The sequence below is a fragment of the Stigmatopora argus genome, chromosome 11, assembly GCF_051989625.1.
Source record: "Stigmatopora argus isolate UIUO_Sarg chromosome 11, RoL_Sarg_1.0, whole genome shotgun sequence".
NCBI lineage: Eukaryota > Metazoa > Chordata > Actinopteri > Syngnathiformes > Syngnathidae > Stigmatopora > Stigmatopora argus.
The window spans coordinates 4,013,808-4,034,391 of NC_135397.1; the positions used below are offsets into that span (position 1 = coordinate 4,013,808).

At 45.2% G+C, this 20,584-nt stretch overlaps 1 protein-coding gene across 2 annotated transcripts in view; it reads left to right on the forward strand.

The window, feature by feature from the left end:
- LOC144084621 (ankyrin-3-like) overlaps positions 1-20,584 on the forward strand; it is a 62,147-nt gene that overhangs the window by 32,079 nt on the left and 9,484 nt on the right. Inside the window, exons 24-36 of one of the 2 annotated variants that reach the window (XM_077613219.1) lie at positions 2,196-2,319; positions 5,322-5,424; positions 6,352-6,461; positions 8,147-8,371; positions 8,491-8,645; positions 8,765-8,976; positions 9,059-9,266; positions 9,335-9,431; positions 9,537-9,765; positions 9,849-9,974; positions 10,271-10,393; positions 11,235-11,261; positions 11,690-11,771. In XM_077613219.1, coding sequence (XP_077469345.1) covers positions 2,196-2,319; positions 5,322-5,424; positions 6,352-6,461; positions 8,147-8,371; positions 8,491-8,645; positions 8,765-8,976; positions 9,059-9,266; positions 9,335-9,431; positions 9,537-9,765; positions 9,849-9,974; positions 10,271-10,393; positions 11,235-11,261; positions 11,690-11,771 — 1,821 coding nt within the window. Of the gene's footprint in view, positions 1-2,195; positions 2,320-5,321; positions 5,425-6,351; positions 6,462-8,146; positions 8,372-8,490; positions 8,646-8,764; positions 8,977-9,058; positions 9,267-9,300; positions 9,432-9,536; positions 9,766-9,848; positions 9,975-10,270; positions 10,394-11,234; positions 11,262-11,689; positions 11,772-12,655; positions 19,865-20,584 lie in introns of those variants that run through there. The other variant, XM_077613218.1, reaches the window with a different exon arrangement.

A 20,584-nucleotide genomic window follows, 5' to 3' on the forward strand; every position in this document is an offset into this window, starting at 1 on the left:
TGCTACAAGGTGTGTCCTAATACTTTTGTCCATACGGTGTACTAATATTCACCTTCCTCTGCAAACATGACATCTTAATGTTGTTTTGCTTGTTGCTTGCTGGGTTATTTGGGAGTTTCATTTCCCATAAAGCTCATTTCGGTAGTATTTTTAACGCCACCTCAGCATTTTCCACTTAGGGAGATTTGTATCCGATCTGTTTGAAATTTGGAACTTCCATCAAGTGCTGCAAAAGTGCCACAAGGTGCCGGGCTCTCCCGAGCTTTGTTTCTAACCACAACACGTTGTAAAATGGATGAGTTGCCCTGGCAACTGTTGTGAGTGTGGTGGTGCAATAGTGTGTCAACTGATAGGGAGGCTCCATAGCTAAGAGCCAGTAATGGAGGCGGGCAAGACCCCGCATTGAGTAGGCATGGCTTGGCGGTACAATTCAGATGTTGTGCTTGAAGAAACAGAGAGTGGATGCTAATGAGTCTTTAATCCTGCCAAGAGGTGTCCAATCTCGTTGTCCTGCAGGATGATCGGTGTGTGTGTATGTGTGTGTAGAGGGCGGTGTGTGGGGGTCACACACAAGGCAATTATATGAATTTTTTTTTATGGACACTTGTAATTCAAAATTCAATTGAAATATAGAGATTAGGATTCTCGGTTTCTAGACATTTTATTCTTCGTTCTTAAGTGATATAAAATAGAAATCCCCAAAGAAAAAAGTGCTGATATTTCTATTGTCATTTCACTTTTTAAAATGTATAACTGCATTTACACTGCCAAAATTTAAAATAAATACATATTAATAAAAGATAAAGAATGAAAATGTATCATTATGATTTAGACCATGCTGGGTCATTCATTTTGAATTGCACTAGGTTTTACTTGAATTATGAATTTCTCAATTAAATTGGGGTTATTTTACCACACAACATGAGCAATAAACTATTTAAAAGTGCCGTATCTCCAGGTTTGACCTGCAACAGGGAAAATTTACAAGTTTTTTTACATGTTCCTAAATACCCTTGCGATTCAAAAGTTGCACAACTAAGCTCTCATGCAAAATTTGTAACAAGCGGACTTCCTTAAATTGCTTTACGCAAGCTTCTTTTTCTAATATCCAAAGAATTTGAGGGCAGACCTCCTCCGCCATCGGAGAAGAAATTTTCTGGACCCACTTTCTCCTTCTCAGTTGGCCAGAAAAGACGCTCGTGGCGAGCACGACTCTTTAAACCCAACAAGATGAGCTTTCTTAAGGGAATTAACTCTGGACTTTGTAGACGTCACATGTCACGGGACTTTACGCATTCTCCTCTCCGGCCGTGCAAGATAGCAAGTCCACTCCAGTGCGTGTCATTTTACATATAAAATGCCTCGGGGAATCTAAATAAAAAGAAACTAATGGCTGCTTCGGACAAAGGTACGTCTAGTCCAAATTTGGTAAACGGGTTCAGTCTGTAAAAATATCATAACAGTTTCTTTAAGTTAAAAGGAGAATATAATTCAGGAAGGAATGTATTTAAAAATCGTTATAGTCGCTAAAAATAGGACACCGGTGAGAAAATGAAGCCAAGCCTGTCAAAATAATCCAACGGTTCTCGGTTTAATTGTGAAAAATCGAGCCGGAAGCGCTTTGAGGGAGGCTTTTGTGGGACTGGAGCGCAGTTGGAGTGCGGCACAGGCGAAGGCGAGAGGGGAGGGGCTGCGGTGAAGGAGCGAAACGTTTGAGGGGCTGCACGCCGCCGCCGCCGCCACCGCACACACACAACCTCCTTCCAGGCATGAGGGAGAAATCCAAGCACGGTAGCCGTGCCTCCCGCTTCGTGGAGCGGCGTGTCATCGTCCACCGGTCCGCCGATCGAGGTGCGCTGCTCCTTCACTTTTCCCATCTTTCTCTCCTCCTCGCCGTCGGGCTTTTGCCGGCTGGCGCCGCCGTCCGAGAGCGAGGAGCAGACCTACTGAGGCTGTATATATCGGGATGGATTGTTATTACTTGTATGTTTTCGTTTTTTTTCCCGTCTACCGCTTGATTTGGCTGGCGCTATCACGCGAGAGGGGGAAAAGTTGCAGTGGGGAATGCAGTTGGATTCTGCCTTGGCGCAAAAGAACGTCCCAAGGCCTTCACTAAATTATTCAAATTTGGAGTCGGCTTACCTGACACACTTTTTTTTGTTTTTTAACATCTCATGCTGGCATCCCTCCGGCAGGTGAGGATGCCATGACCTGCGACACGGACAAGTACTTGCGGCCCCAGGACCTCAAAGAGCTCGGGGACGACTCTCTCCCCCAGGAGGGATACATGGGCTTCAGCATCGGAGCCCGTTCGGCCAGGTAGGGGCATGTCACAATTATTTATAGGTAAAGATGCAAGAACTGGGGGTAAGGGGGGGGTTACAGTCTACTACATCACTGTTTAGTGTAGTCGCCAGATGTATGACACATGGTGTGTACGGTACACCGCGGTTGGAAAGTTGCCATCCGATGATTGGAGCTGATAAAATGATGCAGCATTTTTCCCGGCCTTGGTCAAAAACGGGGTTACAAACTTGCGCCAATTAGAGCAAGAAATGAACGGAATCGTTGGCCGTGCGGTACGTTTCCGAGACCTTAATCAATGGGAAGCGCTGCAGTGGCGTATTGGGATCGGGATCAACTCGTGAGCAGAAGTTTTCTCTGTCGTGGAAATTTGCAAAGTGAACAAGGATTGGATCTCGTAAAGTGCAATGTGAAATAGCTCAATTTGTGGTTATATGTCATATTCCAACAGGTTTGGTACACATTGGCAATATAATGAGATTCAATATATTGCCTGAATGTTCGCCATTTTGGTTTTCGTAGTCTGCATTGACCGAGAACTGCAATACATCAATTTGCTATCATTCCATTTTCCATCACTGAAATATGGCACTCAAGTTGGAAATATTATTCGGGTAATAATATTATTAGGAAATTATAAGCATGTGCAGGTTGAAAATGTCCTTATCACTGTATTTTTTCTATTTTTTCTAATGTTGAATTCATTGATTGACGTGACTTTCTGTTTATGACTTTGACTTGAAACTCATGTTTGGACTTCTGCAAAAGACAGACTCAACTTGATGCTCTCCTATCTTTTCTTTTCCCTGCTCCTCATTGCTCGCTTTAGCCCTAGAATCAGGTAAGACAAGAGTAGTGTTGTGCTAGTCGACTTGTGAATGGTGCCCCCCCCACCTGTCATGCAACCCTCCCCTAAATTCACACCCCATAAACCAATGTATTGCTGACCTCATAGTTTCCCACCTGCGCAACTCATTGCTTGTCGGTGGTCGTTTTATTGTTTTATTCTATTGTATCCACTTGATTTCCCCTCATCGTATGTGATAGAAGTAGTTTTGCAGCAATGCAGTCTTGTGCTGCATTCATAGTTTTGTGCACTAATCCTGTAACGTTGATGTGGCTTTTTTACTTTTTTACACGGCAACTTCCAGGGATGTCAGGGGAGGGAATTATTATCTGTTCAGAAAAAGCCGACATGTGCATTTTTGCAGCAAAAAGCGTGCACATTTGGCAAAAATAGTCTTCTACAGATTGAGTAATTGCTCCTATGCTTGTACCTGAGAATTTGAAAGGGATTTTCAGTGATACCTGAGGAAACCGTGTTCCGACCAATCAGTGATAAGTGGATTTTAAATGCCGTTTCACTGGACTTTCTATCCCTTAGCGGCTTAGAAACAGTGTAGCCGGCCTTTTCCAATCTCATTAACTTTCTTCGCACCCCGTAGAGCCGGATTACTATTATCACGGTGTCAAAATCGATGGCCTTTCTTTGCCCTTTTTTTTTCAACTATGACACCGGCAATTTATCGCTAGTTCTTCTGTAATATAGCATTACAATTGGGGAAATAGTCCCTGTAAGCCAATCTCAGGTGGGCTGGCCACATTCATGTTAACTAGATCTGATGTTGGCCAGACCAGTTTATTTTTGACCCAAAAAGTTCATTTACTGGTTGCCATTGATGATGCTAAACATCCAATCGATTTTGACTGGGAACATTTGTTCATTTATGATATCGTTTTGAGCAGTTTCAGGTTATTTCCTGTTGGTTTGGGGGTATTTTATGATTCCTTTTGAGAAAAATAAAAGTATTTGATTCTCTACAAAGGTCCTGCCAGGCAGGACAATACCACGGGCCAGATTGGACCCCCTAACGGGCCGTTTCTGGCCCACGTGTCGTACATTTGACACTGCTGAGAATTAAAGAAAGCTGTAAATGGAGTCATAAATCAGCCAGGGCAGTTGTCAAGAGGGAGAATTCCGTGTGCTTGGTCAATATTCGGCAAAGATGGGAGGATCATTTATACTTTGCCCTTTCTCGTAGACATGAAGAAAGTATTTTACATACAGATCAAGTTGGAAAAAAGTGATGTACAGTGCAGCTCTAAAAAAGGAAAGCAGACAGATTTATTTACAGATAAATAAGAGCCGCATTGAAAGAGAACTGGCTCGGGGGGCAACAGTGGATGGAAAAGTGTTGGGAAAGGCATCTGAGCGAAAGCAAAATCACTCTGTAAGAAGAAAGGGAGTGAGGAGAGATGAAAGTGAAGGGACGTTCTGGATCCAGACTGAAACGTAGGATGATAAACACCAGGGAAGCGATTAGAGAGGAAGGACGATCCTTTGAACGGATGTTGGCTTGGGAGACTTCCAACTGGGAATGGCCATCGGCTCCATTTAGGCGGCTCTGAGTTGCTCGGTAACGCCGTGCCGAATAAAAGACTGGTCTTTGTGCCCAAGTGTGCCCCCCGCTCAACATGCTGAGCTCTGCGGTTTGTTTTTTTTCCCAACAGACCCTGGGCACAAATGGCCAGCTTAGTTGTTTGTCTCTTAGAACGCAACCATTTGCGCACACACTCATATCTAGGGACAGTTTAGAGCGTTCATCCTGCCAAGCCTGCACGTTTTTGGGTCCGGAGTACCCTGAGAAAAGCCACACAGGTAGGGGACAAAACATACAAACAGCACACAAAAACAGTGCCGCCTTTAAAAAATTTTTTTAGAAAGTTGGCTTGCTTTTCCTCCTTTTCCTGTGCTAAACTAGATTAGAAACTCAGATTATTACTTTACCAGTAGCAGTAGTAGTGTTTGCATTCCTCAATTCCTCTGTTCTGCCTCCTTCTAATTTTCCTCTCTGGACACTTTTGTAGATGAAAAATGAATAATTTAGAATGAAAAGACGTTCCCTGGAGGTTGCATGAAGTAACGTATACTCCTTGTTTTTTGTCCTGTGTCATGTTCCCCTGTCGCCTGTCACTTGTTGTTGCCCCGCGGCGCTGGCTCGCGTGGTAACTTTTAGCCTCCGCTCCTTCAGTTCGGATAGGTCCAACACCCTCAACCGGAGCTCCTTTGCCCGGGACAGCATGATGATCGAGGAGATCCTGGCTCCCACCAAGGACACGGTACTTCACCAAATCCTTCTTTACTCAAAACTATGCTTATTTTCGCATACATGAATTTTTCATTGCCTTAAACAACCGCCACACCCCCTTTTCCTCTTGTTTTCTCATGGAAAATGTCAACGCTCCGTCCACCGTCCTTGTTTTGGTGGCCAGGAGCTAAACCAGAAACTGTTGAACACAGGCTATTATCAACAATAGTTTATTATAGTTGAGCCGAGGCCCGAAACGGTACAAAGCTCAACTTGATTTACTGCCTTTAAAATAAAAGCCAGGAAGTAAATGATTCCAATGACATGAGTTAAACTCCTTTTTGTTAGCAGATTCAGTTCCATCAGTCATTCTGTTTGGTTGAGTTTTATTGATAACATTTCATCTTCACTGCAAACCCCCAACCATAAATTGTGATTATAAACTCCGACTGTTTCCTCTTCCTGAAGCTTCAGAGTGTGTGTAAAGACATTTCCTACCTGGTCGATCCACTAAATAAGGTATAAATAAATGTAAATGTGTCTAGTAATGTCATTATTTCCAGTCCCAGTGATGACATTTCCCATTTTCTGCTCACATTTGTGTGTTTTTTCTTGGTCATACTAATTATTACTATGTGCAGATGCATGTTGAAAATTATTTACTTAGGTAGTTACATTTTTTTAAAAAAAAATCATGATTAGTTTTTCTTAAACAGCTAATGTCAAGCTTAAAAAGTCAGAGGACTGCATTAGAAAGAAGCAAATTATAATGTCATTCATCCTTTGGGTAGGAATTGGCCTCTCTTGTCTATTTTTAAAATCATGTGCTATAAGAGCGCCACTGTCCTAATTCAACTCCCAAAATGAAGAACAATATTCTACCTCAACCATCACATTACTGGCGTTTTGGCTCTTTTGTGGGTAATCCTTGGATTCATCCGCCTCTTTCCCTTTCCAGCACTTGGCCGTGACCCGGGATTACAACTCGGAGTGTTTACGGCGCTACAGCTGGACCCCGGACACCGTGGACCACGGCCACAACATCGCGTCCAGCCCCATCCACTCCGGGTAAGAACACCCAGAGATGATATTTTCACAAACGTCTCCTGTCTTTGCATTTGCAGCCGCCCATGAAATTGCATGTTCAGTAATCAGCAGCGCCTTCAGTCCTAGTGCGCTAAAGTCCCTAACCTTCGTTCCTATGTGTGTCAATATTTAACCCCAAGAATAATAAAACATCGTCTCGCATAATTCCCACAAAACAAGGCTTCATTTCTAAAGCGATCCTACGTCATTCAGTGAGTGTGTTCTGTTTTCCGTCCTGGCGAAGCGGCTAATGTTTGTGTTTTGTCACCATAGATCCCAAAAGCGATTGTCAACCATGATACTAAAACTAGTTTTTGGGGCTTTGCCTCCCCCCTGCATTGTCCCCATGTGTTTATTTTCCAGCTTCTCCTCCCCGCTCCCTCAGTATGACTCCAGGTGAAGACTGAGTTTACGTGATTCCCCCCGTACCCTCAGTGACGTCATTCATTCATTCATTCATTCATTCACCACTGGCTTTCCCTACATTGCCTTTTTTTTTCTCTTCCATTCCTTAATGTGTGCAAATGTCATCCGTGCGGTCTGCTGTTTCATTTGCATTTTCTAGAGAAATTGTAGGTGTGTCATCCTTCCGTAATTGATGTGTCATTTTTCTCTTACAGAGTAGATGAATAACCTTATACTGCATTTACAGAAATAAAACACAACACTCAAAAGAAGAATAGACACAGTCATCCCCCGTTTCAGACACATCTGTTATCGTGAAAATCGATATATTTATAGTATAGGGAGAGCGAGAGTAGCACCTGAAAATTTTGAATATCAAGTAATAGTTGTTTTATTTTGGCAATTTAACAAACTAATGAACTTTTGAGAGCCATTACATGTAAATTGACATATTTCAATCAGTTTCTTTCTGGAGCTTTGCTGGTTTTTAAGTTTAGCAAACCGCAAACACATGCTCAGAAAATTACAGTAAGGCTTTAAAAAGTGTGTTTTGTGTAATGAAAAACAAAACAAATGCAAAAGGATCCTGGTCCTTTAAAAAGTTACTTTTTCGAAACTTTTTAGTTGCTTAGTTTTTTTGTGCTATTTAATGACCACAGTAAGTGAAGTTTGATTTAGCGGGGGATTACTGTTGTCACAGTCATATTACCGATGAACAAACACTATTCACATCAAGTAGGAGATTTCATCTTTGATAACATTTCTGGGCTAATCCCACTCAGACTGCAACCTTGGCACATGATGATAATCTTCTCACCATGAAAGGTTATAGTGTACTTGTTCATCCTCAAATTCAACTCCTATGACTTTTTGTGAGTAGTGTACTGGTATCACCTTGGATTACATTAACCCTGTCGGTGAAACATCTGTGCAGGTTGTTAATATTGAATCACTGAGTGCTGCTTTAGAGGATCTGAAACGCTGGCTTGGATCTCAAACTTAACTGAAGTCCACGGTTGTTTTGTTTCTTCTCAATTTGGGGCCTTTCACTTGAGCCAGCTCTCGGAACTCAAAGCATCTTCCTTTGTCGTGTCTCTGACGCTTTTATTTATTTTTTCTCTCTCTCTCTCTATTCCGTGCCGTGTTTGGGTGTCCAGCGATCACAGCATGGGGGTCGTCCCGCTCACTTTTTGTCCATAGCTTCTATCCAACTTGGCCCCTTCTGCTTCAATCCCTCACGGTGTTTTTCTGTTCTCCCCAAGGTTCCTCGTCAGCTTCATGGTGGACGCCCGCGGCGGGTCCATGAGGGGCAGCCGCCATAACGGCATGCGGATCATCATCCCGCCCAGGAAGTGCACGGCGCCCACGCGCATCACCTGTCGCCTGGCCAAGAGGCATAAACTGGCTTACCCCCCACCCATGGTGGAAGGCGAAGGCCTGGTCAGCAGACTCGTGGAGGTCGGCCCGGCCGGGGCGCAATTTCTCGGGTAGGTTTTGTCAATCTCACGCAGTACGCCGGAGAAGGTACGACCTTAAGGAACGAGGCTTCGGTAGTATTTTTGGCATTTAGGCCTCTACCGACTGACCCTTTCAACCTTCCTTTTAGTCCCGTAATCGTGGAGATTCCTCATTTCGGCTCCATGCGGGGAAGAGAAAGGGAACTGATCGTGTTGCGGAGTGACAACGGCGACACGTGGCGGGAGCACCAATTCGATTCCACTCCGGAGGAACTCGCGGAGCTGGTCCTTGGGATGGATGAAGGTAAAGGAGCCATGATGTTTAACGTTGCAAAAAACTGCTGTATAAAAAAAAATCTATTAAATGTAAGAAAAGCATGACTGGGCAAATTTGATGCTGCATCTTCTCCATCTTTTCTCCAGAGTTGGACAGCCCCGCCGAGCTGGAAAAGAAACGCATTTGCCGCATCGTTAGCGGAGACTTCCCTCAGTATTTCGCCGTGGTGTCCAGGATTAAGCAGGAGTCCAACCACATGGGCCCCGACGGCGGCGTCCTATGCAGCAGCACGGTTCCTATGGTCCAGGCTTCCTTCCCACAGGGGGCGCTGACCAAAAAGATTCGCGTCGGCCTGCAGGTTCAGACTACATTCCTTTGCGTCTTCCTAATTCACAGGCCGGGAAATTGAACAACGCGGCAACCTCGCTTTCTTTCTTTAGGCTCAGCCCATCCCCGACGAGATGGCGCGGGCGGTCCTGGGCAACAGGGCCACCTTTAGCCCCATCGTCACCGTGGAGCCCAGAAGGAGGAAGTTCCACAAGCCGATCACCATGACCATCCCCGTCCCCCCACGCCAGGCGGAAGGCCATCCGAGCGGCCGCAGGGGGGACGCCACGCCTTGTCTGCGTTTGCTCTGCAGCATTACAGGTACGAACGCCGTGATCGGAGACGTGATGAACGGGCTAACGTTGTGTTTTGTCTTTTGCCTTACACAGGGGGAACATCCCCTGCTCAGTGGGAAGACATCACGGGGACTACGCCACTTTCCTTTGTGACCGATTGCGTCTCCTTTACCACAAATGTGTCGGCCAGGTGAGGGAGGCGCCAATATACACAAAAAATATATATACTTTAAAGCAGGGGTGTCAAATATATGACGTTAAAAACGTTTCTGTCTTCATATCTGCCGCCGATCAGGTTCTGGCTCGCAGACTGTCACCAGATTCCTGAGACGGTGGGTCTAGCGTCTCAGTTATACCGGGAGCTGATCTGCGTGCCGTACCTGGCCAAATTTGTGGTGTTCGCCAAAATGAATGACCCGGTGGAGGCACGCCTCCGCTGCTTTTGCATGACGGACGACAAAGTGGACAAAACCCTCGAGCAGCAGGAGAACTTTGAGGAGGCAGCCCGAAGTAAAGACATCGAGGTGGGCTTGCAATCCAAGACTCATAATTGAATTGCCCGACCTGTCTTTTTACTTATTTATTTTTGCTCAATGGCCTGTTGCAGGTTCTAGAGGGCAAACCCATCCATGTGGACTGTTACGGCAACTTGTCACCGCTTAGCAAAAGTGGACAGCAGCTTGTTTTTAATTTCTTCTCCTTCAAGGAAAACAGACTTCCTTTCAACGTGAAGGTACAGGATTTTTAGAATGAGAATCTTAGCTTAAACGTTTTTTTTTCAATATAGAACCTACATTTTCAATTCACAGTAAATTGATTCAAATCTATTGCAAACTGTATGGCTGTAAGAAAAATGATGTTTTTTTCTAAGGAAAGAGTTTTGTTTTTTGTCATTTTCTGTCTAACGATAATTATTTTAACAATTATCTTTAGGCAGACATTGATATATTACATTTTTGTTTTGACGCCACTGTTTTAAATTCAGACTTTTTCACCCCTCGCTAATGCATTTGCTCGTATTTTGTACAGATTCGAGATATAGGCCAAGAGCCCTGTGGGCGCCTTTCATTTCTTAAGGAGGCCAAAACTTCTAAGGGTCTTCCACAAGCTGCCATTTGCAATTTGAACATCACGCTACCGACACACAGAAAGGTAGGTGTCATGTTTCTGAGACCCACGCTCATCTCATATCACCAAATTCACAGGTGTCAAACTGAAGGACGGGGGCTCCATTTCACTTCATGTGGCCTGCCAATGTAAAGGGGGGGCTTCATGTTTTTAAAAAGGTCAAATTTAGATCAAATTTCTCTGGTCCTCCATGAAATATCACTGAAATATTGACATTTTTTTGGTTCAAATACATAAAAATGACAATTTTTGTGTTTTTAAGAAAACAAACAATAAAAAAATGAAAATATTTACTGTTAAATCACATTTTGTAAGGATTAAAAAACATGTAAATAATATAGAAACAAATACATTAAAATAAACATTTACTCTTTGCCCTCTCTCATATATTTTTTTTAAAAGAAACAAAAAAAAACTGTAAAAAAAAAAAAAAACACTAATTTGAGGTTGAAAGTAGAGGATAAGTACAATTTGAGCCACGAAAACATAAAATTTTGACACCTGTGAACTACATTGTATTCAAATCGGTAAGAAAAAGGCATTCAATTTATTTTGACGGATTATCGTGCATATGAAGCCAGTGGTAGGACCCCACAATAAAAATACCGCGCTTTGCTCTGCTGCTGCCTGGCTCAGTTGACCATTCTGGCACGTTAGTTATGAGGAAATGATGCTTTTGCTTGTTATATTTTGCTATTGTTCTTTTTCTAATGCTGCATTTTTTTGTTTTTTCCACCTGATGTTTTCTCTGGTTGTTGTTTTGCTGCTCCATTGTCATCACTCCATCTCACCACTCCAATGTCCGCGCTCTCCATTGTCATCTCTTTCCCTCCTGCGGCCGCAATGCATCCTGGGAATCCCACAGGATGTGGAGTCTGATCCTGACGATGAGGTAAATAGTCTCCATCGCACCAACAGCTGCTGCTATTTCTGTTGAATTATTCATCCCATCGTTGGAATTTATTGGGTGAATTTGTGCATGAATGGAAACGGCAATTGTTCCAATCAAATTACTTTACTGCTTTCATTTCAAGTCCATTAAAAGAAATGCTTCACATCGTGTTTGTCATCCGTTTGAGTGCAAATCCAAAACTAGAATCTTATCTCAGTCTCAAAGTTCTAGAATATTTATCACAGTTTAATCTTCTGCCTAAATCCATTTCATATTTACGGCAGCAACAATAGTGATTCACTGGAAATCCATTATTTTCCTGACAAACCGTGAAGACTGAACATTGTTCATTTAGTTTAAGGCAAACATAACCAGCTGAAGATTTTTTTTTCTGTTCAAGCATCTTTTGTTTCTTGGTTTTGTTACAGAATGAAAGGCCAGAACGACGGCATACCTTTGCCTCCCTAGCTTTGCGTAAGCGCTACAGCTATTTGACCGACCCGGCGGCGAGTGAGTTCCCCTTTTCTTTTCATAACGTGCATGCGACAACATATAGGACTTTTCTCCACAAACTGTCTGAAGGTCCCTTCATATCGTATAGATTATGCTTACATTGACATCGTCTACCACCAGACTTCCCCTTGCACACATGGTCATTCATCATTTATTCTCCTTGCGCAACCAACATCTCTGTTGCATGGTTTCACTGTATGTCAAGCTTGGCTAATCCAACCGCACTATATGCTTTTTTGTGTTAAAAATATGAGCAGGTCTTGCATTCCGTTCATCAATTCATTTGACGTAAATCTTACTTTTATTGCATTGTGTCAAAATGTTGTTTTTCTTTTCTTCATGGTTATTGTCTTTTTATTGGCTTTGTGACTGACTGTTTGAGGCTGTGCATCGTTATGTGCTGACAGGTTTCGCCATTCTCACTTTTAAATTGTGGCTAAATAGGTCATGTATTTTTCTCATATGCTATTAATTGTGGGGTCATCTCTGGCATTGAAAATGAATCATAGGGAAGGAATTGCATGTCAGTCCAACACGGATTATACTAAAAGGAAATCTAATCTCAAGTCAGATCAAAAAATTAAGCACTTAAAAAGTCAAAGCAATTATACTTTTTGGTATTTTTTTTTTTTTTTTTACCTCGATCTCATGTCATGCATTTTTTTTTCTCGCACTCGCTGTATTTTGTCATGTGTCATGTCCACTTTTCATCTCAAAGGGACCTTCTGTCATTTACAAGTGTATATTTTGCCTTGCTACTTGTCAGTGATGCTGTTTCTGACTGAATTTCTCTTTCTTTTATGTTTTCTTTTGGAATTATTTTACTTTCTTTTACTTTTTGTTGCCTCCTTGTTTTCCTTTTCTTTGAATTATTGTTGAAGAAACATCCGATCGAAGTCCACAAAGAACGCAGCCTTCTGGCTACCCTCACAAACCTGTCTTTTCAACGAGATCTTATCAGGCGTGGCCGCCTGTTGCTGTCGCCGTCCCTGGCCAAGCCAAGTCCGGCTTCGGCTCCCTCTCCAGCTCGTCGTCCAACACACCTTCTGCCTCTCCGCTGAAGTCTGTCTGGTCCATCAACTCGGCCTCCCCCATTAAGACTAACATTCCCGGATCCCCCGCCTCTTCCGTGAAGTCAGTTAGTGACATGGCCTCGCCCATCCGATCTTACAGAACCATCTCCTCTCCCATCAAAACCGTAGTCCAGCATTCTCAGTACCCGGGCCAGGTCGCCCCCAGTCCCTTGGCGTCACCGGCAAAAAGCACTTCCGACAGCGTGTCGGTCAAAGGACTGGCGGCGCTGTCAGCCAGGACTTCTCCCGTAACCGCCTCGTCGGGGGGGAGTCCTCTTCGTGAAAGGACGTCAATAGTCATGACGCCTCCCACGTCTCCCAAAGCCTCACTCAATATGTTCGGTTCCCCTCTCTCCTACAAGACTGTAGTGGGAGGTTCCGCTGGTACGGCCTCATCTTCCTCCCCCATCAAAACTGTTCCCGGCCTCTCCTCCGTCCGTTCCTTTTCCTCAGATATGACGGGCCCCGCGAGGAACCTCTTCTCCTCAATGTCTTCACCAATCAAATCCCACAACCCTCCAAGTGCTGCTGCGCTGATCAATGGGACAGCGTCCCCAGCACAGTACCGCTCCTCTTCCCCCATTTCACTCCTCCCCAGTAGTCTGCAAGAAAGAATACAAGCAACCACCAATGCTGCAACGACGAGCGTGAATGCAGCATTTGACGAGGTTGAAAAAACATTCAATTCTTGCTCGGCTGGCTACGGCACCTTAAAGTCATTGTCCTCGTCTGCGTCCTCCTCATATCAGTCCATCAGGTCCTCGGCATCTAGTTCCTTTTACAACTCGCTCAGGTCCCCTCCGAACGCCACTTCTGCTGGAACGCCCAGCACCGTGACGGTCCCCGTGTATTCTGTTATCAATGTAGTGCCAGAGCCCCAGTTTAAAAAGTTACCCGAAGTATCCAAGTCAACTGCTGCTATTCTGTCGCCACGGAAAACTGCGCCCCCGGAGATGAATCCTCAATTGCATTCATCATTTGCCAAAAATCTTTCCCCTACCAAACCTCCACTCTTCTCGCCCGGTTTGAAATCTGCCACGGCATCCCCGTTATCGTCCAGCCAAGAAATCCTCAAAGATGTTGCGGATATGAAAGAGGACTTGATACGAATGTCAGCCATTTTGCAGACTGATCCAGATGCCGCGCGTAAAGCAATTCACTCCGGTTGTGGAGTAAAGGTAGAAGACGAAGAGCCGTACAGGATAGTGGAGAAAGTAAAACAAGATTTGGTAAAAGTGAGTGAGATCCTTACGAAGGACAGTGCCAAAGAATCAATGGCAAGGGGGTCCTTAGATGACATACGTTTCTCAAAAGTTCCTGTTGAACAGCCACCCAGCAACTGGAGCTTTCCCCCGAGATATGAGACAGTGGTTCCTCAGGCAAAAGCAAAAACCATTCAGGATAGAGATTTCAATCTTTCTAACGCTGCCGACTATCTAGCCAATGAAGGTAGCGGTTCATTTTCCAAAATAAATGACGCAAAGCATACGGTAGATGAGGGCAAGAGAGAAGTGGATGGCAGGGAGAAGCAAAAACGTGTTCTGAAACCCACTATTGCAATTCAGGAGCAAAAGCTCAAAATGCCCCCGACAACCATGCGATCGTCACCCTCGGATAAAGAGCTAGGCAAGATAGCTGAGGCACTTTTCGGAGCAGACACCGTGCTGGAATCTCCCGATGATATATCTCATGAACAGGATAAGAGCCCACTCTCCGACAGTGGCTTTGAGACCAGGAGTGAAAGGACACCCTCTGCCCCCCAAAGCGCTGAAGGCATGGGCCCAAAGGCCCCCTTCCAGGACATCCCCGTCCCACCAGTGATCACCGAGACTAGGACCGAAGTGGTTCACGTCATCAGAAGCTATGAACCTCCCGATGAGAAGAAACAACCTGCCATGGTTGAGGGAAATTCCATCAGGTATATCGATTCTGAGTCTAAAGGATATGCCAATCAAGCTCCACCCACCTCTGAGTTCAATAAAGGATATTCGGTAAGAGTTGTCCCGGACGAAGATCCGATGGGTAAAGGAATACGATTAAAGGAGGAGACTCACATCACCACTACCACCAGGATGGTGTACCACAAACCGCCTGGCAACGAAGCCGTATCAGAGCGATGTGAGGAGACAATGTCTGTTCATGACATAATGAAGGCTTTTCAATCCGGGAAGGACCCTTCTAGGGAGCTCGCTGGACTCTTTGAGCACAAATCAGAGGAAACGTCGCAGAGAGGCTCTGAAGACGTCAAGCCAAAGGTCGAAAGAATAATTGAGGTGCACATTGAAAAGGGCGGTAAAACAGAACCGACAGAGGTCATCATCAGGGAGACTAAAAACCAGACAGACAACGAATTGTATTACTACCCAGAAAATCGACACGATGGCAGGGATCCTGGAGAAGTTCCCGTATATTTTGACCCCTCCAAATTTAACAATGCCGAAGACATCCGTCCTAGTTCAGCCCAACTAATGGCAGACGAGTCCTATAAGACCTTGAAATTACTAAGCCAGCAATCTGTAGAGTACAATGATGATGAATCCTCAGACCTAAGGGGAGAATCTTATAATTTTGCTGAGAAAATGCTACTGTCAGAGAAATTTGATCAGTCTCATCCCGACGCTGAGGAACGAATTAGGGAAAGGTCTCACTGCCACTCCCCAGACAGAAGTCGAAATGACAATAGGTCAGCGGGCCCCAGGACAGAATACATTTTTCGTTCGTCGCGAAATGTGTTTGACACATCAGGTAGAATGGCCAGCGCTGATGATAACTATGAAACCATGACACTTTTGCAACACACTTCTGAGCCACGTAGCCCGAAGCAATCCGTTTGGATGCGAGTGTCGGCAGACGACACAGAGCGGAAAGAAAGAGATCAACTTATGTATGAGGAGAGAGTGGATAGAACTGTAAAAGAGGCAGAGGAAAAACTCAGCGAGGTATCGCAGTTCTTTAGAGACAAAACAGAGCAGCTCAATGATGAAATGTCATCTCCAGAGAGAAAATCTCGGAGACCAGACTTTAGGGAATCGCGGTCTGGGCCTAGTTCCACACAAAGTAGCCCGGAGAGATCCGTTTACCGAAACTGTGCTAGTGGGGAGGAATGGAGCAGAGAAAGGTTGAGAGACAAGTTCAGCTCTAATGATAGGAAATGTTCCAGTTTACCCAGTAGTCCTGAGAGGAGAGTGTTGCGGCAGTATAGTGATTCCGACTCCAGAAAGCAATCAGATGGGAAAACTGAAGGCTCCAAACCCTTTCAAATGTCCTCTTCCAAAGTGAGCGCAGTGAGGCTTAAATTTGAACAAGAAGCTCAAAAACAAGATAGAGGCCCACAAGGTGGCCAAAATTCGAATCCCCCAATTAGGAAGCTCCATGAAAGTAAGCTTCCGGTCTACCAGGTCTTTGGAGGTTGTAACGTTCCAAAAACACCAGACAGTCCGTTAAACCAGAGAAGAGGTCAGGAGAGCGAGTCCAAGTTCTCGCCCATTAATCAGCCCTGTGGGAAAAATCAGGAAGATAAGAATTTATACAAAACCTGGGAGAACCAAGGGTATGGGAACTATAAGGTCCAATCTCCCAAATCATCCCAAACATTGGCGTACGATTCTCTACAAGATGAAAGTAGTGGGGATTCTCAAAAGCAAGAAACTACAAAGAAAATTATTTACACTGAATTTGTTGTCCGAGAGAGTCCAAATAGCAACGAAGGTCTAAAAAAAAACTCGGAATCTCAAATTCCTGTAAGAAAATCTTCTAATTTTTCAGAAAATTGCAGATCCCCTCCTTTGAAATCAGATGTCTCCGTTGAATCACGTGAGAAGGAAGGCTCTCACACGCCGGTCCTATGCCGAAAACCGATACACGGTAGCTTTGAATCAAATAAATCTACTAGTGGCTCATCGGGCAAATCCACAGACTCAGTATTTAGCCAGTCAAACATCATTTGTAATGGCATTGACAGTGACCAAATAGAGTATTTGGATCATGAAAGTTCTGAAATGATCACAGAAGGTTACAAAGATATCAAACCCTTACCTGTATATGTCAGTATTCAAGTGGGCAAGCAGTATGAGAAAGAAACAGCTTCTGGGCAGCTGGGAACGTACAAAAAAATAGTAAGCCATGAGAGTAGGACAATACACGAGACAAGGGGGACATTTTACGCTGTCAAGCCAAAGCAGTCTCTTCAAGGTAGTCCAGAAGATGACACTCTCGAACAAGTGACGTCCGTGGAGAGTTCCGGGAAGAGTCCCGTTGCTCCCGGAACGCCAAACTCTGATGACATTAGCTTGACGTCACGAATGCCTGACTCTGTGATTGGCTCTATGGCAGGCATGCCAAGTCCCATCCCCGAGGAGTCAGAAGAGGAAGACGGTAAGACCTTCATCTACAAGGAGCCTTTGAAAGAAAAACCTAGGCAAGCAGCACCGGAGAACCACAGCAAGAAAAAGGAGGCGGAGAAACAGAAGTTAAAAGGGGAGAAGAGAGTTGCTTATATAGAATTTCCACCACCTCCTCCTTTGGACACAGAACAGTCCCACCCTGAGAAAAGAAAGTCTTTGGCATCCTCTGAGACCGAGACAGAAATGATAGAAGTAAACCTCCAGGAGGAGCATGACAAGCACTTCTTAGCCGAGCCGATAATCAGGGTCCAGCCTCCATCCCCCGTTCCTCCTGGAGCTGATAACAGTGACTCCAGTGACGACGAGTCTGTCTTCCATCCAATCCCTATCAAAAAGTACACCTTCAAAATGAAAGAAGAAGGAGAGAAACGTTCAAAATACCGAAAACTTGAGAAAAATGCAGACAAGGAGGCTGGAATCAATGGCATGGTAAAGGAGGCGGAAGATGCTGATCTGGAACAAAATGGGAATGACCAATCAATCACTGACTGCTCCATAGCAACCACTGCTGAATTCTCCCATGACACAGATGCCACTGAGATCGACTCGTTAGATGGCTATGATCTCCAGGATGAGGACGATGGACTAAGTGAGGACCCAAAATCAAGCCTATCCAATGATGTAAAAGCAGCTGATGGCTCTTTTGTTCAGTCTAAGCTTGAAATGATTGAGGAAGAAAAGTGTGAGGAAGCAGGTAATAGTGGGACTTCCAAAACCAATCCTTCTTCTACCAAAAACGCTGGAGAAGAAATAGATTACACCCTTGAAGGAAGACATCCAGAAAGGCAGAGCTTTGCCGACAATTACTTTGGCCAACTGGAAGAGGATATCAATTCAACCTTTAAAACAGTAGCCACCAAAGGCCTGGACTTTGATCCGTGGTCTAGCAAAGGAAGCGATCACGATGGAGTTTATGACTCCAAAACCAAAGATGAAGATCCCAAGCCCTTTGGTTTATCGGTGGATGACAAATCGCAGGCTACGACACCTGACACAACCCCCGCTCGAACACCGACAGATGAGAGCACACCAACTAGTGAGCCTAACCCCTTCCCTTTCCACGAAGGGAAGATGTTTGAGATGACCCGCAGTGGTGCTATTGACATGAGCAAGCGGGACTTTGTTGAAGAAAGGCTTCAGTTTTTTCAGATTGGTGAGCATTCCTCTGACCCTCAGACAGGGGAAAAGGGGAGAGGGGGCAAGATCCTGGGTGTAATTTCTTCTCAGTCAAAAACGGGGGAGAGGGCCACAGTAGACGGGCAGGTGAAGGTTACCGATATAACCACGGGCAGCAGCACGACACCAGCAACAGCAAAATGCAGACCTTCGCTCCCTGGCAGCGACGCCGGCTTTGCCGGTACCGAAGTACCCGCCTGCGAGGCCGTAGCCGAGACCGCCTCCTCATGCACAATCACAGCCTCCAAAGTTGATCCCAAATTACGCACCCCAATTAAGATGGGAATAGCGGCCTCTATAACTGTGAAAAAAGACTCAGGGGATCTCAGCGATTTTAAAGATGAGATATCTGAGGGCCAGGTTGTAACCGAGTATATCAGTATAGAGGGTCAGTGTACAGAAGGCCAGTCTAACAAAGACAGAGAGGCCAAGTCAGAGACAAGAGAATTCCCCTCTGAAAACTGCAACAACAATAATAACCTTGAGTCCTCCAGCATACAGGCCAATTACATTCAGTGTGGCAGCGTGGTGTTCAACCTGCAGTCCTCTTCTGAGCCCACGCTTCAAAAAGCCAGCAGGATAGAAACATTGGGTTGTAGGGATTTGGAAGAGAAAGTAGAAATAGCTCATAGCAGCGGCCAGGTGCCGCAGCAGCAAAGCGTACCGGCCAAAGACTGTGAAGCAAAGATACCCAGGTCCAGGCTTCCAGTCAAAGCATCAGGGCGCTCGAGTCACACCCAGGGAACGGCCATAGGCAAGCAGAAGCCCAAACAAGCCGTGAAACTCGAGGCCAAGAAAAGAGGGGAGCCGGCTATCGCCAAAGTAGAACCGAGGTCGAGAATACCAGTCAAGGATAGTAAGAAGAGCAGCAGCTCCACGGCCACAATTAGCTCGCATTCGGTTAGAGTAACCTCACGGCCAACTCGGCCGTTGGCTAGTGAAAGAGCAGCCATAAAGTTGCCCTCGAGGTTACCGCTGAAGGACAGGCAGGTCGGCAAAGCGTCAGGCGAGGGGGCGTCCAGACAGGATAGACGGGAGACCCCCAGTGAGATTTGTAAGCGCACCATTGAATACTTTAAAGACATTAGCGGAGAGACGATAAAGCTGGTGGACCGACTGTCAGACGAGGAGAAAACCAAACAGACAGAGCAGTCGGAGGAAGACAGCACCTCCCGGAGCACCTCGCTGTCAGACACCTCGCAGCCTTCCCAACCTTCGCAGCCCTCGCACTCGTCCAGGTCTGGTAGAGGTTCGAGGGCCGAGGCCGGGGCCGGGGACGGGGCCGGGGCCGGGGCCTCGTCCGTAGGGGCAAAGGTGGCGACGACGGACAGGGCCTCTGGCAGTCAGAGGAGCAGGAGGAGTAGGCGGACTGGTGGGAAGGAGGGCAGTCAGGGACTCACGGGGTCTCGAACACCTCCCATCGCAGAGATCAAGCCTAGTTTGTAAAACTTTCACACTATCAAATACATCTATATATTGACCGATTTCACTTATAGTTGCATGACATGTTGTGGTCGTTGAATTGATTGATTGGAATGCTTGTGGCCTGTTTATATATAGACGTAGATTCCCTCGGAACAGTAGCTGCCATTCAACCATCATCATTGATGTACTGTTTCCCGTACCGTCTCTGTTTTGAGATTCCTCTCCTCGTGTAACCTCCTTTTCTCCAACCCTGTGTGTCCAATAGCAAGCCAGTTTTAGTGGATACTACACTGGCACGAGCTCTTTGACAGTCCCCGGCTTCTTTTTCTCTGTCCAGGGCAAAATTGTCCTATTTATCAATGTAGTCTCGTCAGAAGTTTTCATAGACTCAATTGTCACAATAGGTCTCGCAATAAACACCAAATAGCGCATGTTTACCATTTAGATTCCAACATAGAACGTTCCACCTTAGATTTTAAGATCTCCTTAGAGTTGTGGTATGCTTTGTTTTGTGTGATTCTCATGACAGTTAATGCTTGCTAAAAGATGACATAGCACAAATAGCCGTAGACCACCACATGTATCGTGTGTAATTCCTTTTCTTGCCATCACGCTCGTGAAAATGTCAACGTAAAACCAACAAAATACCGTAATTCAAGATTTGCAGTTGCAATCCAGTTTCCTTACGTTGAGAACTGGAAAAGTGGCCAGAAAAGGAATTGTGTCTGTTTTA